Below are 18,207 nucleotides of genomic sequence, written 5' to 3'. Positions count from 1 at the left end.
TCGTCCCGTCACCGATACCGGGTAACAATTTCACCACTTCCCACACTCTTGCGGGCGGGCCGCAATCATTATTCTACGCTTATATTCATATCACCGTGTTGGGAATTTCATTGCGAGTCCATTGATACCAAAATTAACGCTGTAGGACAAGTGTGGAGGTGATAACAATCCCAAGAGTAAAAACATTTTGTTGCTGTTGGGCGCTCACGGCGAGTCATCTTCGTAGTTATTTATTTGGTGCTGGTATCCCTATACGTTTCGTGACTTTTTTTTCTGATGTTCTTCTAGAGAATTTTATTGCAAACACGTTGGTACCAAAATGAAATACGTAGCTCGAGAACTAAGGTCAGGAGAGTAAAAAGAGTATACACATTTTTGTTTTTACGCTTACGCGGCAGAACGCCGGGAGCACATACGGTTTTTTTTTTCATTCGCCGGGAGGCTGAAAGTGTTAATAATAGACACTTTTTCTGTTATACCGTACTCGACATCCTTCCGTACATCTCGGTCTCAATTGCGATTGGGTATGTAGTCGTGTCTGGATAAGTAGTCAAATTTCCCCCAGGCACGAATATAATAACTTAATGTACAAAAGTACATAATAATGATACATTATTGTTTCACTAGATACTTTAAACAAAGTGCCACAGAATACTGTTAATACAGCAATAATAAATGTGGGTGCTTATCAGTTGTCCAGATGTTTCTCCACATATAATAATGATGATGATCTTGGGATGATGTGTAGGTGAGTATGGTGGTGTTATCTGAGGGTTGGAGGCCTAGATGTTTAGGGAAGGGTTGGGTGTTTGTTTAGTTAGATTTGGTTTGGCCAAGTGTCTTCAGTTTGTTAGCTTTGGGTTGGCTAGCTTTGGGTTGGCTAGCTTTGGGTTGGCTAGCTTTGGGTTGGCTAGCTTTGGATTGGCTGGCTTTGGGTTGGCTAGCTTTGGGTTGGCTAGCTTTGGGTTGGCTAGCTTTGGGTTGGCTAACTTGGGTTGGCTAACTTGGGTTGGCTAGCTTTGGGTTGCCTTCCGATCCCATCCTTGGATAGGTTATCCCTACTTCCACCAGATACTCAAATGTAAATACATTGTGGTCACTCATTCCTATGGGGGGCTTCAAATTTTACTTCCCTTATTTCTGACTCATTCAAGGTGAATATCGGGTCGAGTCTAGCTGGTTCGTCATTGCCTCTCATCCTTGTGGGTTCCCTGATATGTTGGCTCAAAGTTCCTTGTTGCCACTTCCAAGAGTTTAGCTCTCCATGTATCTGCACCTCCATGTGGGTCCCCATTCTCCCAGTCTATCTTTCCATGGTTGAAATCGTCATGATTAAGAATCCGGAGCCATTCCTGCAGGTAAGCGATGCTGCTCTCTATTATATTATTGGTTGCCATGTTGTTGAAAGTCCAGAAAGTACCAGAAAGTCGTGGTGGTCCATCTGTGTCTGCTAGTTATTTGAGTTTTGGCCTACCTCGATGACTGGTTGGCGTGGGCTTCCAGCCCGCATCAACCTGGACACTGTTTCAGGGCTTGTGTGTCTCAGGTTGTCCGCAGTGCCATCACGTCCAACTAGCCTGCTGTCTGCCCTCGTGCCCATGACGCTCGAAAGTATGCTACTCTCGCAGCAGTTTTTGGCACCATGTCTTGGGTAGACTTTCGAGCGTGAAGGGTTTTGGAGGTTGAACAAGGTCCTGGCCGCAAGGTATCTAGTTAACGTTCCAGTTCCTTCTCAGTAGTGTGTGGCTTTGGTTGCTTGTCCTGGGTGTCTGTCTCTTCTTCGTCTTGAGTCCTGTGGTATTGCTGCCTCCTGGGTAGGGCCCTCCTTTTACTTATCTCTGGGTAGTTAGCTTTAGGGAGTCGATGGGGCGTCCCACGGAAAACCAGTGTTCAGTGTAATGAAATGCCATTTTCTGGGCGAGCCCCGAAGTCTCCCTGACATCCTACCTTCCCCCGGTCAGCGGTTTTTCCATCGTTCAAAAACTGGAGTGGTGGGCTGCTGGCTCCCCCTCCCCCCTCCTAGGGAGAGGTAATGCTAATGAGCAGCAGTGCTAGTGACATGAAGGGGTTGCTTGATTGATTCTAGGAGAGTTATTTTTATCTTTTTGGGATGTAGATTGCACAGGTTAACTAAGACAGTTGTCTATTTTGAATCACCTTACTTTCTGGGTACTTCCTCCAGTCGATGACAATTATGATACACTTTTAATGTAAAGTGCTCAGAACACTGCTCCCTGCGCCTCTCTGAGGGGGGGGGGGCCAGGTTCTGGCTCATGGTTCCCAGTAGACATAAAAACTCCCGTGACTGATGACCCCCAACTAATATAGCACATATCAGTTGGGATAGCTTCAGGGAACCTAAGGGGCTCACCCAGAAAATGGTGTTTCATTACATTCAACGCTGACCTAAATTTCCCGAATGTCTTACAGGGAGCTTTGACACATGGTGACCGCAGAGCAACAGAATCCAGGGATCTGTCATCATTCAACATAGACAACAAGTACGGCCGTATGGCATTGGAATCAACGATGAAAACTATGATGGGTTATGAGCATCCTATAGTTCCACCTCCCGAAGACTATAAAGGAGACTTCTTCTCTGATATTCAGAATGCCTTGGTTGGAGTAGGGTTAATCCTTAAGGAAGATAGCATACACCAGCTGGATAAGGATTATAACAACATGAGTAAATTCCTCAATAGGTAAGCTTTTATACTTTTGTTTGTTGCCTTAAGTATGACCAGACTTACTGCATGAAGGAATCAATAGAAAACAGTTTGTAATTAACTAAGTGGAGTTACAGGATGAGAGCTACACCTGTAATGGTCCATCTTTCCGGTACTGTCATATGATGCATTGAAACTACTGATGGTTTGGTTTGGCATTAACCACCCCCGGCACCAGTCACGTCATCCTCACCTCAGGGGCAGCTTTCTAGGGCGTGCACCTTTGGTGCCGGTGATCCCCCCAAACCAATGAGAAGGGGGGGGGGGGTTGTTCCCCCCCCCCCCCCCCTCAAAAAAAAAAAAGTGATGTGGGGCCGGTAGTGAAGCGTGGATTGTTCCCGGTAACCATCTTGGAATACCCATTGTTGTGGGTATTGTGAGGAGCAAATGGTTACTATCCTAAGGGTTCCCACTTGTTCGTTGCCATCTACTATTTTATCAGAAACTTTCTAATTTTTTTGGACAACTTTTCTTCCTTAGCTTGATTCTATGCACACTTTTTCTTGAAGCTGCATGTTTCAAGAATTCCTCTTGGTCATTTTTGTTAATTCCTCCTATTTTGTATGTAGTGATCATATCTCCTGTTTTTCTATCTTCCAGCTTTGGTAAATCTAACTCATCTAGGCTTTCCTTGTACTTCTTGTTTTTTAGTTCCAGAAGCCATTTAGTTGGACGTCTTTGCATCTTTTCTGGTTTGTTGATGTGCTTCTTGAGATATGGGCACAATTGAACCACTGCATCTTCCAATTTTGGTCTCAAAAAGTGATGAATTTTTTTCTAATATTTCAAGTCCACTGCATTTAAAAGCAGTTGTGAAGTTAGAAAGTAAAGCAAAGGCACCTCACATAATGTTCTTTATGTGGTACTTTTGTGACAGTTTACTATCCAGATGCAGCCCCTAGCTCGCTCTCTTTGTCACACTTCTCTAAAGCCTTTTCACCCCTCGATGGAGGAAAATGGAAGGGTGGTAATATATTTTGGTTGCTGTGTTGATTTATAGTTAATGTACTTGTACTGTTCATTTTAGTAATGTACATGTCCATATAGCTGCATTGTTTTTCTTCACTAATATTTATTATATTTTCCAGGTACATTGTATTGCTCCGTTGCTTCTAATTATCCATAAATGATTAGTACTATATTTATAGAATTTTATGAAAAAATCATTAGATATTTCATATTTGCTATGTTAATTACTTGAAAAGGTGTCACAGTGAAAAGATTGCTGTGTGAATTGTTGTTAAAATAATATATTGTTTAGGAGAAGGAAATGAATGTATTGTGACAACATTTTTCTTTCCAGGATATTAGGTATGCCAGTAGAGCTACAAAATAGATTATTCAAGTACTTCACCGACACACTAGCTGCTATTGTTAGTCAGGCAAAGCGTACTGGAAAATTCGATATGGGTATTTTAGGTGAGTTGCATGATCAGTATTCGTTATTACAAATGTTTCACTGTTGTTTTCACAGTTCACAAATTTTTGTATCTATGTTAAACTGCTAAATTTTTAATTGTAAGTGTGAATAACTAATAATACTGAAGTTTTCAGGATAGGAGTAACTGTTAATGAAATTGTCATATAATATATATAAAATACTTCCTAAATGCTTTACATTGTTGCTTCACAATTTGTGTGGTTCAAATGCACGTTTTCTCTTGACACTATTAATACCTGTGTTTATCCAGACTTGGGAATAGGAGGGGAAGGATGTAAGAAAACCAAAACCAAAACCTGGGTGGGTAAACACGTGACTGGAACTGCCAAGACAGAGCTCCACACCGTCCTTGTTGAGCGAGGTCTATCTTGGTCAGAAATTCAAGAGAAATGGGCCGAGCTTACTGGAGACTTGGAAGGGTTTTACCTCTCACACCAGGTATGGTTCCTTCCTAGCCCCCTATTGTCTTCCATTATCCTTCACTTATCTTTCTTGTCATTTATTTATTTATTTAAATATTAAGTGTAATATTTTAACATTTATCCCATTTATATAATATATAATAGCCAATATTCTTTCATAAATATCCTTTTTAATTATCTTGCAATTATAGTAGAGAATTTAGCTGTAAAAATACCAATGTTTGGCTTTGCATTTGACAATATATTTAGTAGGTGCTCTGTATAAACTTTATATTAAACAAATTAAATTTGAGTATATTCAACAAGTTTATTATAATTAATAATTAAATCTTATAATTAATAATTAAATATTATAATCTACTAATTATTAATTTAAAACTTAATTCCTCATGTTTAAACCTTCATTCCTTGTGAACTTGTTCCGTTACTTGCCATATCCTGTAGGGATATCAAGTGACTTCGAGGCTGCCTGAAATTTTACTTAGACACCATTCCTTGGTGTAGACTGCACTGGTTCCCAGACTGGGAGGGGGGGGGGGCATAAATTGAGGCAGTGGAGAGGGTATCATACCAAATCATATGGGGAAATAACCAGCTAGTGGAGTGAGCTTAGAGGATGCTAAAATTTTATTTAATATTGAGTATAGGGTCCATTAATAAGGACGTTATGTGAAACGGGTGATGACCATAAAGGGTTTGGGAACCACTGGTACTATAGTGTCTACTTGAAAGCACTTAAGTGCTTCCTTTGTTGTCTCTGAGACAGGACATTGCACTCCTCATTTTTCTTAAGGAAGATATTTGTGTTTTCACTTTCCTTCTCTGTTTTTATTGCCATTCTGTTCGGTGGCACTCTTCATCACTCGGGTTGTACATGCACATTAAAGGCAAAACTGGGGCTTTGTTTTATATACTCACGTCACTGCTCATTGGCTGTGGCCTCCTTGCCTGTGGGAAAAGCATATCAAGGTAAGGGAATATGCAGCATTTTGGATGGTATTGCAGCCCCATTTTTCTCCATAGTCTGGATAGGGGCGGATCCAATCAGTCTATTAGCCTGTGCAGGACGGTGGATGCACTCTTATCATAGCCTCGTTTCTGGCTTCTCGGGGTTTAGTTTTCAGTGTGGTCTGCATATGGGGCGTTTTGAAAATTTTTGCCGATGGCCTCAAGTGTTTACATCCAATCTCAATGAAGTGGAAATGACTAGGCCTTCTGTCAATGGATATGACACATGTTAGACCTTTCATAAGTGGATCTTTTTGCCTCGCTCACTGTTAGCTGCCTCTGTGTTGCCTCAGCTCACAATTGTAGTGAATGCATTTTTCTGTATTGGAATTGGTGAATCTTCTTTGCCTCTTTGATCCAGTTGCTCCTCTCTATTGTTCAGACTAGATAACTTTTTGCTCATTGTTTTGGCTCCCATAGTCCTGAAGAGTCTTGTTCAGCCATTGTTACCAACCTTCTCTCTTGTCCCTGTACTCTCCTCTCTTCTCCCTGTGGCTTCACCTCTCCTAGATAAATGGTGGCCTGACATATTTGGATGGTTTAAGTCTCTCCATCAATGTTCACATTTGCATTTTTGTTAATATTTTGTGCCACTAATAAGTTTGGTGAGCTAACTGCCACATATTGGCCTTGAACAATAGGAAAGGTGTACAGATCTGGTACCATGTGAAGATGGAAAGCAACGGCTGTGATGGGTGAATATATTGTGAAGAGTTGTGTGGGTGAACTGTGTGTTTGTAGATGGTTATAGGCTGCTGGCTCATGGAAGCAACTGAGGTTTTGGTATATAATGATGATAATCGAGAAGGGGCTATGAAGCCCCACTAAGGGACTTAGTAGTGAACTTCACTAAGTCCCTTAGTGGGGCTAGTAATGACGGAGACCACTTGGGTGGAGGTGACCAGTGAGAGGTGCAGGTGACTGCTCTAGTGACTGGTCGTGGCAGAACCTATGTAAAGAATTTTCATGAGCTACAGAAACGAAGCTGTAGCTTGTACTTGTGTGAATATGGTAACTACTCCTATGAGAATCGAATATTTGTTGATTCATTTTTCGTATGAGTTTATGCTGATGAAATCTGGTTGTGGTGTGTGCACAACTCTGTTCATAATCATAAGACCAGAGATCTCAACTTGATCAGATACTTGTAGATCATCTGGAGATTTGCAAAATTAGTCAGGTTTAAGTGAGTTACACTTTAGTTTTAAATTCTATGGTAGTGCAGTAATGAGTTGACTGTTCCAGTAAGAGTCTTGGTCTGAAATGTGCATGATTCAAGAAGTTTTATTGTATTTTATTAATTGTAAATTATGATCTGTGAAGAAAATATGAGCCTTATACTGTATCACAGGTACGAAACAACAAGAAAACAGCGGTGCTTGCTGTATTGGAACCATCTCCTGCCAACAAAAAGCGCGATAAGAATGCAAGAGTGTTTATTTTATATCGACCAAACACAGGAATGCAGATGAAGCAGGAGCCATATTCCGACCTTAAGAAAAAGTACAAGAAAGTTACCCCAGATGAAGCTCAAGAACACTGGGAGGAACAGTTTAATTCATCTAGTCACATATGTTCACATGCTTATTGGTGAGTGAGCCTTCCATAATTTGGTTAATGAGTATTTGTTGACGTTTTACTTGTTTCTTTAGAATTGTTCTAGTAGAATCTAGTTTGTTGCTTAATTGAAGTTAAATTTGTTAACAATGAAATTAAATCTGATAAAATGTACAGGGAGAAGTTGTAATGTTTATACTCTTAAGTATAAAGTTTCTAAAGAAATGGCAAGAGTGAGTTTTAATACATTTCTAAGTGTGCCAGAAAAAAATAAAAAGTAGCAGGGTTCTTGATGGGCTACATAACATTAGCAATAAAAGTCTTGTTATTAGTATTCCTTAATTTTATTTCCTCTAATTACAAGTGAAGCCTTTTGGACCATCCTAAGCCATCTTTGAGTCAGATGTCCTACAAGCTCATTAGAATGATCACTGTTAACATTTGAGAGGTGTTCACCATAATGTAATGTCTTGGGTTCACTGCTCCTCATTCTCTCTCCTATTCCTCTCCATTTTATTCATGGACTATGCAAATTTTTCTTGCCATTATCCATTTAATTGCAGTAGGCTGATCCCATTTTTCTTTATACTAATAAGAATGATAAATGGGAATTTTCCAGGCAAGGCAATTGTCGACGTGTGAATAGTGGGCTAGAGTGTGAGATTGGTTTGCGGCGGCGCACCTACCACGTCTTGTGTGGCTTGGTGTTGAATGTTTGGGCAAGAGTAGAAGATGTTCTCTCCTGTGCACCACAAACGCATTCTTCAGCTAAAATGCAGGTTGTACGACTCAAGACCAGTGATGGCATTAAACTTGTTGGTAAGTACTAAAGTTTCTTTTGTGTGTGTTCGTTAGATTTTAAGTAAAAAAATGTATAGGGGGGGAAAGCTGGTGTAGTTGACCATAATATATATTTATCTCTGTGGAAGTAAAGTTTTGTAGTAGTTACTTTTGTCCAAATTCCATTTTGTATCCCTTGACCTAGGCTAAAACTTATTTTTATATCAGAATGCAATATTTCATATAATTTAAGCAGCAGGCTAAGAAAGAATCTTTCTTCAGTGGGTAAACCTATCATCATGTATATACAATGCAACCTTTTTGCAGAACCTCGTTTCAGTGAACCTTCATTTGCAATGCACACTTTCCAGGCTGATTTACTTGCCTGTTTTACTGAATAAGTGTTTGGAGATTTAGCAAAGTAAGGGATTTTTAGATTTGCTTAGGGAGCTGTGCCAGATTTCACAGAACTGAGAAAGTTGCCCATTATATGATGGATTTCAGTAACAAAAATTTGCTAAGTGAAATTAGCCCATGCAGCATGGGAAACATTATGGTATGAATGTTAACACTTTTTACCCCAGTACTACACATTCACACGAGACCTTCCCGTGGTATGCAAGAAAAAATTATTTCCCAAAACTTTTTTTTTTTTTCTGATTTTAAAATGCATTCCCTGAACACGGGACGGTAACAAAAAATATCAAATGTGACATACTTTGGCCGTGACAGAACAGAGAAGTTGAGGAATTTATGGGTGCTGAATGAGTTGTCACTCGGAGAAACTAGCCCCACAGACCCCTGTGGGACCGCAGCTGCCACAGATATGATATTTCATAATTATTTCATTGTCTCAATGGTTTTCTGTGGGGATCCCTGTCGGCTTCCCTGAAGCTATTCAAACTGACATGTACCATATTAGTTTGGTGTCATCAGTCCCGGGAGTACTAATGCCTACCGGGGACCACGAGCCAGAACCTGGCCTCAGAGAAGTGCAGGGAGCAATGGCCATATGAGCACTCTACATTTAGAGTATGTCATGTCTGCCATCGACCAGGAAAAGCACCCAGAAAGGTACGTGAAAGAATACAAACCCTCTTCTGGTCAAAATTCCTACCTAAAGAAAACAAACAAACAAGCAAATCCACAAATCCACTAAACTAGCGTGCCCACTCAGGCGAGCCAGCCGCTCACCCCACCAGTTTGTGGACTGGTGTGCCTATTGTCAACACCTCTCCTCTGGCATCACTTTATTGACTGGCTTTTGCCTTTGTGGTTTTGCCAGCTTTGTGTGGTGTGGTGGCCCAGGTTGGCTGGGCTGCATGCACCTGTAGCTAACTTCCCTAGGTGCCCGGTAGCACTTCCCTTGCATGTCAGGGTTATCTTCCCTGGGACGTTTGGGTCTCCTTTTTGAAGGCTTCGTCGCTTGGTGGTGGTCTCCCCCTTAGAGTCCGTCGTTAACCCTTTAGTTGCGCAAGACATCATATGATGCGTTGAGTGACTTGCAGTAAATTGCGCTCGGCATCATGTGATGTTTTGGAGTACTGCGCAAGATTTAAACGGCCCGCAGATACACGGGGTTCACCACACCTTCATCAGGGCTCTTGTAAACAGACGCCATTTAAAAAAAAATCGTGGGCCAAATTACCGGGTGTGAGGGGCCTGAGTATTGAGTGAGCTACCAAGCCTGATGCACACAGCATGAGCTCACAGCACTGCTGTTCAGCTTGTCACCACAGCATCGCCTAAAAATGCCATAATATACATGTTCTTGCTATTATTTAGCGATTATATTATTACAGAAGACCCCTGACTGTGATAAAACTGACCAGGGTTCTGATAATAGCAGGATTGTGGTGATATTTAGCGCTGTGCTCAATGGAGGGAGGAGTAATGCAGTGGGAGGGAGGGTGGTGGCGTTGTCTTCTGACTGTGTGTGGCCACCTTTTATTGACTACACTCACCATACCAGCTTAGTGGTTCGCTATGGTGAACACAAATGTAGATACTTATATAAAATGTGTTTAGAGTATAATAACAGCAATAGGAGTAGGTTGGGAGCTGCCATTTTGGTGAGGGAGGTGCGTCGTCTGCACAACTTATCATGTTGTTTACTGGTGACCACTATGGTCTTTGGGCACCATACCAGTTTACTTGTACAAGTATGGTGAATAAAACAGGTAGATACTTATATATAATGTGTGTATATAGCGTAATAACACCACAAACAGTATTGTTGGAGGAGAAATATTAGTGCATCTGGCCATGAGGGCGGCCGCCACCAGCTGACTGTGAGTAGCTGCGTCTTTGTGCCTTTACTCACCATACAAGCTTAGATGTACAGTTATGGTGAACAAAACATGTAAATACTTATATATAACATCTGTATCAGACTGTTTCGTGGTGGGTGTGGAGTAGCTGGGTTCCGGGCCAGTGTTCAGTGTGCTTGCTTCGGCAGCTCAGGCACCAGCTGCTTTAGTGAAGTTGTATGCACCGTTTCTGAGGGAGGCAGTGTCTGTTCTTCGCCTCTCACCTCGCGTGCTGACAGGCGGTGCTCGTCCAAATTTTGGAATCGTCTTGGGCCCTGGTTCATAGATTTTCATCACCATTTTGTCCGTTGCTGTTTGTAGAGTCTGCGGTGGTGCATTTTCTGCAGGCGGCTTCGTCTAGTTGACGGTCTTTGTTGGCCTTGTAGTTTCTCTGGGGTAAGCCTGGAGATCTTGCCCGGAAGGGTCATGCCAGGTCTCAGGGTTCCTTCGGTCGACGTAAGCCAGTAGTGCCAGATACGGAGCCGGCACCACCTTTGGAGCCGTCGGCGTTTGGTCAGCCCAGTGCTGACCAGTGCTGACCCAGTGCTCTTAGCGTCGATGGGCTCTCGTAGGGGTCGTCAGCCCTTTCGTGGGTTGCCCCTGTTGACGGGGCGATAGGGGAAACGCTCGCTCTGTTTGCTCTCGCCTGGTACCACATTTCGTGGGCATTTCGGGTCGTTTCCTCCAGCCTGTGGTGGCGTTGGGTCGCTCCTCCTTCGTGGGGATCGGGGCTGGCAGGGCAGGCCTCTTCTCCAGTGCTCTGTCAGGTCTTTTGGGAGTGGGTTCGCTTGGGTGTAGTCGAAACGACAACGTCCCTCAGGTGGGTTTCCCGCCTGTTTTCAGTTCCAAAACGGGACTGTGTGGATCTATGATTCATACTGGACTTGTCTAGTCTGAATCCCTGGGTCTTTTACCCCTCCTTTCGGATGACCATTCTGTCTCAGGTCCAGCTGCTTTTGGCGCCGAGTGCCTGGATGGTGTCTGGACCTCCAGGACGCGTATTGATTTTATAATTTTATTGTACACGTCCCGATTCATCCGGGGTACAGTGACTGGCTCGGTTTTGTCATGGAGCAACAAACTTACCGCTTTCATTGCCTTCCATTCGGCTTCTGTAAGGGGTTCGGGTTCTGGCTTACCTCGACGACTGGCTGGTGTGGGCTCCCAGCCAGTCCGCATGTCTACTAGCCAGGGATATGGGTCTTTCTCAGCTCGCCAGGTTCGGGTTCATTGTGAATTGGAGGAAGTCCCTTTTGGTTCTCTCAGGTTCGTACTTGGCTGGGTCTAGTGATGGGACTCTCAGACCTCTTCCTTGTCTCTCCCTCCTGCAACGTTGTTGCGGCTGCAATCCTGCCTCCGGCTGTTTTTGGAGGGCACCCGGGTCACACGTCAGTTGTTCGAGTGACTGTGTGGGAGCCTGAATTTCGCCGTGTTGGTCTACCCATCGGGTCGAATCTAGCTTAGGTGGATGTTCTGGTTTCTTCAGGGTTGTCCCTTCTGCCGCTCTTGCAATTGATGGGTTCGGATCCCGGGAGCGTTGCGTCGGCTGCTGCGTCGCCAGCTTCCTCTGCGGGTTTTTCGGGGTTCTGCGCCTCCCTAAGCCCTCACTCGATGTGTTCATGGATGCCTTGTCTCTCGGCTGGGGTTTTGTGACAAGTGCTCACCAGGCCGGACAGGGTCGGTGGGGTCCGTCCTTCGGTCGAGCTCACAGCACGGCGCGGGAGTTTGCGGCTGTGTGGCATTCGCTTCAGAGGATTTGGGCTGCTCGAGGAGCAATGATCCGGCTCCATTCAGACTGCTCCCCTGGTGGTTCATTGCTTGAACCGCAGGGGTTCGATGCAGTCCTTGGTTCTTTGGGGCTGGTCGCTTCGGGTGACTCGACTGCTGAGTTCTCGGGGTTTGGCTCTCCTGGTGGTTTATGTTCAGGTGGTGTCAAACGTCCTGGCGGATGGCCTGTCTCGGTTCATTCCCCTTTCCACGGAATGGATGGTCAACGCCGACTCGTTCAGTTGGCTCTGCTGGGCGTACGGGCGCACAGAGGTGGACCTATTCGCATCGGCGTCGTCGAGGCATCTTCCAGTTTTTGTGGCGCCCTTCCCAGACTGCGAGGCCGTCGGGGTCAATGCCTTTCAGCTGGACTGATCAAGGCGGAGTTACCTGTACCTCTTCCCTCCGTTCCGGTTGTTGCTCTGGATCCTGGCTCGGTTGGAGGCTTACCAAGGGTGAGTAGTCCTGTTGGCTCCTTGGTGGCTGGGCCAGCCTTGGTTTCAGGCACTTCTTGCTCGATGTCCAAACCCAAGGGTCTTCCTGCTGCTCCGCCTCTTTCAGCAGATCGGTCCGGTCCGATACGTGGCTGGTTTGATCTTCTCCACTCTCTGCGTCTGGTCTTTTTGACGCGAGCGTATCTCCACTTGTATGATGATCAGGTGGATTAGTTGATGGTGTCCCACCTGCGAGTTTCGTCTAGACAGCAGTATGAAATTTCTTGGTGGTCCTTTCGGCAATTTTTGTCTCTTCGTAGGTTGTCTTTGATTTCTGATCGGGTTGTTTTGTCCTCTCTCTCTTAGTTGTTTCAGGACCGTCATCTTGTGCCAAATACTGTCGCCTCGTTTTGTGCAGCGCTGGCAGAACCGCTGCAGCTTGTTTTCGGGGTGGATGTCACTTCTGCTCCATTCTGCTAGCTTTCTTAGGCGTTGTTTCACCTCTGGCCTGCTCATGTGCCGCCTGAGCCTTCCTGGTCGTTGGACCGGGTGCTCTCTTTTCTCTCTTCTCCTCGGCTTGTGGTGGCCCCCTTGCTTCAGGACTGTTTTTCTCAGACTTTTTCTTGTTGGCATTTGCCTCTGGGGGATCGGGATGGGGAGCTTCAAGCTCTCCTCCGACACAGGGGTTTCTGCTCTTTGTCCTGGTGGTCGTTTCATTTGTTTGCAGCCTTCTCCTTCTTTTCTGGTGAAGAATCAGTCTGCTGCTTTCCAAAGGGGTCCTTGGGTTCTTGATGCCTGATTGGTTCGGCCAAGGGTGCATCATGTTTTGTGTTCAGTTGCGGCTCTTCGCTGGTATCTGTGCGCCACGGCCTCTGTGGCAGGGGACACGTTTTGGGTGGATCCAGTTTCCCTTCTTCCCTGTTCCAAGGAGCGGGTCTTCCAGGTCGTCCGCAGGATTATTCGTGTCCAGCCAGCCTGAGGTCTATTCCTGTGCCCACGACGTTCGTAAGTTTGCGGCTTTGGCTGCCGTTTTTGGGAATATGTCATGGGCTGACATTTGGGCATAGGGCTTTTGGAGGTCAACAGGTTCCTGGCTGTACAGTATCTCGTTAATGTTCATGGGCCTTCTCGGGCGTGTGGAGCCTTGGGTCGCAGGTTGCAGCCATTTGTCTCGACTTCAAGTTGAGGAGCGAGTGACGACCGCCTCCCGGGTAAGTCCCTCTTTTTCTTTATCTTTGGTTAGGTAGCTCCGGGGAGCCGAAGGGGCTCTCCACAGAAAACCCCCCCAACCCTCCCCCCCCCCTTCCTTCTGGGGAGGGTTGGGGGGGTCCCAGTAGAAACAGTGAGGGGGGTTGCATAGACGGATGCGTGGCACTTGTGGTGACCTCATACTTGTTTCCTTGATTTTGATTGGGGAGTTCTGTTGCTAGTTCGGCTTTCGATTTGCAAATTATTTGATCAGCAGTAGTTTTGGAATTCCTACCTTTCTGGGTGCCTGACCTGGTAGATGGCAGACAAAAACTGCTTCCAATTACACGGGGGTGTCTTTATGCCATTGCTCCTCGTGCCTCTCTTGAGGGGGCCAGGTTCTGGCTCTGGTCCTCGGTAGGCCTAGAACTCCTTCAATTGACTGTTGCCACGGTCTAATATATACACATCAGCCCAGTATAGCTCCGGGGAGCCTCCGGGTCTCGCCCAGAAAATGGTGCCAGAAAACCAGTGCCCAGTTCTGGGCACTGGTTTTGTGCCCAGTGACCTTGCCTTCCAACTTCCTCACTCTGTCTTGTCATTCATCTCTCAGTGAATCAAATTGAACCATACAAAAAGTTTTGTAATAGACTGGATTTGTTTCTCTTAGTGATCTGTGTGAAGACTTATTTAACAGTAAAGTACATATATTATTAAATTTTTCACAATAAATTTCTTAGCCCACAAATGCATCATAATGGATGTGGAGTTGAGTTGGAGAAAGATAAGGATGTTCTTGTTCCCTGTATGCGTGGTAGGAAAGTGGAATGCAAGGTAAAGGCTGTTGAAGCCAATTCTATTCACAACATTAAAAACAACTGACGAAAACGTAACATCGAGAGGGGTAATTAGCGCACCAGGAGGCGGGATATATATAGAGAGAGACCTCACTCCCCGTAGTCACTGATAGGTAAGCAAGTAATTTGTACTTTTTATTTTTTAATAGACATTATTAGTTAAATTTGTTAAAATGTTAACAATTAAATTTCTTTGGGGTTTATGTTGAAGTGACAGAAGTAACCGTCTTCTGAGTGACAGACTCGTGTTTACCTTTCGTATATTTTTGCACAGGTACCCTCATTCCAAATAACTTGGTATCCCGACTTTGTGAAGTGATGGAACAAGAAAGTACAGAATCGTATGAAGAAAAATTCACAGACGAAGAAAGCAATGATAGCAAAGACAGTAAAGAATAGTGAGTGTTCAAATAATATACCGACATGTGGAAAGACAGGAATGACTGCTTCAGGAGCTGAAAAGATAAGGGTACAACAGTAGCAATTCTTTGGTGTATGAATGTTCACAGTGGTGTTATTTATATTGCAAAAATAAAACAAATTTGTATTATATAATTTTAATTAGATACTTAATTATTGCTACAACTGCTCCAAACATACTTATGTGTCGTGAATTATAGAGCATTATTACCATGCCATTGAAATGGTCATAAGAGTGCCGATTGATGGCTCTCAAGACCAAGAAGATTTTCATTATGATTGTGAGATGTTATTAGGAAGTGTAGTGCAGTAAAATTTTAGTTGCATCCGTGGCTAGTTGTGTTGCTTAGTTAACCACAACAACATCTGGTATTGTAAGTTAGTTATATAACTAGTGTTTGTTGGGTTTGTAGCACTCTGAAACTGATGTGGATAATCGGCAAAATTATACTCCACTCCTTTACGTGAAGTGCAAGTCAATTTAACTTGACTTGTTTTGACTCGGGCCTCCTGTCTGGATCTGGGTTGAGTATAAGGAAGAATTAGAAAATGTTAGCTCTGTGTAAGGTAAAGCTGGAATAAGTCAACTTCGTGTATAGTAAAGCTTGAAGACGTTAGCCTTGGTATGGGCAAGTGATACGGTTCTTTCAGGTGAACACCTCTCTGTTGAGGGGATCTGATGACAATTAATGTGGACTTGTGTAGTGTACCTGGTGTGAAGCAAAGAACATAATATTAAAGAAGTGAGCACATGCTCTAGATATCAATATAGAGGAAAATGTAGTTTTCATAGATTTTGGCACCCAATAATTTGCAATTGTGTATTAATTGTGCACAAATTAATGTATCTTGCATTTCAAGATTAGTCTTGAACAATTCAATCATGATATTTTACCCATTACATTTATTTAGTCTTGTGGTCCAGTGTTTCACTATAGTAGCTCTGAACTCATTTAAATTATGTGAACTGAGGGAGGTCACCTTTTCCTTAAATTCAGTTATTTATTTTAATATATTCTGCATGTAATGTTATCATATAATTTACAATTTAATGTCACTAGTTTTCCAAAAAGTAATGGATGTATATATATTATTTGCCTGTTTTCATACTATGTACAATGTATAAACTTGGAGGTATTCATTCATTTAGACAAGTTTAATGGATGTAATGTAAAAGATTGTAAATTTTATGCCTGCAAGATTACCTTCATAAATTTAGATTTTACTGATAAGATTTATAAGAGTATATCTTCAAAGTAATAGTTTGTGAGTAATTTGGATATATACCATGCAGTTGTGATCATTTATGAGGTGCACATTAGTAGTGTGCGTGAGTTAGGATGTTGCAGGACATGGTCAGCAGGCACTCATAATCAGTTTACAGGGCATTTTCCAAAGTATTGTACAACGTGATCTCGTATGACCTGAACTTTTTTATGGCCACAATTCTGTAGCTTTGTGTGTGGCTGTTATATTTGGTTGTTGATACTCAACAGTGATTGGCTACAGTGGTTTCCTCAGTGGACACGGGTCTTTTTTAATCCTATCTGAACTAAATGGCAGTCAGTCTTTTTAAACAATTACAAGTTTTCTCTGCTGCATGTAAGGCTTCAGAGTTTGGGACGTAATATTTCTGGTTGCCAGGTTGGCAGCGGTGTAGATAGTACAAGTGGTTTCACAAAAGCAGTTGCCTGCAGGAGGGTAAATTAAACATTGTGTAAGTTTTATATGAAGTTACTTATGTGAATGGGAACACCATTGATGACAAAATATCATGGTTTTGTATGTTTGTATAAGAGTTCTAGGAAGTAATAGGAATATAATAAATGTTGAGTGTGATGTAGTTGTGTTTCTTTCAAAATTAATTATTTTCAAGTACAGTACAATAGTTGCATTTCCAGGCATGAGATATATTTATACATCTCATTTCTAAGAGGTGGAGTGCATTGTATTGTCGTCTCCGTGTACCCTCCTGTTGGCAAGAGCAGTGTTTGGTGTTCTTCCATGTGAGTCATTGTGATTAGGTCAGTCATATGCCACTCATACCATACAGTAGTCACAATTCCCTCACCAGTGAGTATTCATTCATTTTGTAGGCCCTAGCCACATTGATCTTTTATTTCAAGTGAAAATATTATGGTTGCTTTAAACATGTTTCATCTACCACAGTTGGCTCTATTCAGGTTGAACATTAATACCAGGAACGGCCAAATTGACGTCTGGAACAAATTGGCATGTGTCAGGAATTAAGGTTTTCTTTTCAGATCTCATTGCTAGACATAATTTATATACACCCGCTTCCCCATTTTGCAGTTCATCATACTGTACATTGTATACGAAATGCCCTCATCAGAAGTGACATCAGCAGCATTTGACTGATGGAGAAAGGGAAAGTTCAGAAACTTGTACAGTATCTCTTTACTATGATTATCATAATTTAGAAATTTTGGGTATTAGTGAACATTTATTCTCCACCAGCCACTTGCAACAAGACTTAGTACCAATCTTAGTACTGTACTTACATTGTACTGTACCAAACTGTTAAGTGAATATGTAGCAGTCAATTATACTTGGATATTTGTTTATTAGTTGTATTTTTTCTCCTATAAAATGAAGATGTGATTAAGTAAATAAAATGTCACTTTGATATTTACGGTAGTTAATCTTAGAATTAAGCTGAATTAACATTATTCAAGAAGTATAACAAAATTGTTTAGCCTGACTGGATGGTAGAACAGAGGCTTTGCTTCCTGCAGGTTGGCGTTCAATCCTCGACCATCCAGGTAGTAGGGCACCATTCCTTTCTTCAATCCTATCATAAATCCTTATCTTCAAATTCCTTCCAAATGCTATATAGGCTGAAGTCATAATGGCTTAGTGCCTTCTCCTGATACAAAATATATTTTATGCTATTGTAGGTCAGTGTGTACTAATATAACATTATTTTCAAAGCAGGGAAGCTAGGAAAAATGAATAGTTTGTCTATAATTGTATTCCATATTGGTCAAGTGCATTACTGTATTGTAATTGCAGTTTGTGTATAACTTTTATTATAAAAAAGTTATATATTTTGCAAATCAGTACAGTATTGTATAGTATATAACTTTTTCTCATCCTAAAGTAGGTGTCACTTTCCTAACCTTTCCAAAGATATATAAATGAATGAGGATATCTTTTGTCTTTTCAAGAAAGTAGAACATTTTGGTTAAGGCCACATACACAAGACAAAATAAAGAGCAAGTGGTTACAGCTGGAGAGGCATTGTGTATTGTGTGAATGTCGGTAAGTGATGCGTCAG

General features: G+C 42.7%; 1 protein-coding gene across 19 annotated transcripts in view; it reads left to right on the top strand.

Moving 5' to 3' along the window:
* Positions 1 to 17,494, top strand: part of LOC123770661 (protein strawberry notch) — a 125,918-nt gene extending 108,424 nt beyond the window's left edge. For all 19 annotated transcript variants that reach the window (XM_069305791.1, XM_069305793.1, XM_069305785.1 and 16 more), the window contains 6 exons: positions 2,431 to 2,702; positions 4,030 to 4,145; positions 4,418 to 4,605; positions 6,949 to 7,187; positions 7,774 to 7,973; positions 14,764 to 17,494. In XM_069305791.1, the coding sequence (XP_069161892.1) occupies positions 2,431 to 2,702; positions 4,030 to 4,145; positions 4,418 to 4,605; positions 6,949 to 7,187; positions 7,774 to 7,973; positions 14,764 to 14,888 (1,140 nt within the window). In that variant the 3' untranslated portion in view covers positions 14,889 to 17,494. The remainder of the gene's footprint in view (positions 1 to 2,430; positions 2,703 to 4,029; positions 4,146 to 4,417; positions 4,606 to 6,948; positions 7,188 to 7,773; positions 7,974 to 14,763) is intronic.
* Positions 17,495 to 18,207: the final 713 nt, after the last annotated feature.

The sequence above is a fragment of the Procambarus clarkii genome, chromosome 56 (assembly GCF_040958095.1).
Source record: "Procambarus clarkii isolate CNS0578487 chromosome 56, FALCON_Pclarkii_2.0, whole genome shotgun sequence".
Lineage (NCBI taxonomy): Eukaryota > Metazoa > Arthropoda > Malacostraca > Decapoda > Cambaridae > Procambarus > Procambarus clarkii.
Note: the sequence above shows the minus strand (reverse complement) of the source record. Positions and strands in the feature narration are given on the sequence as shown.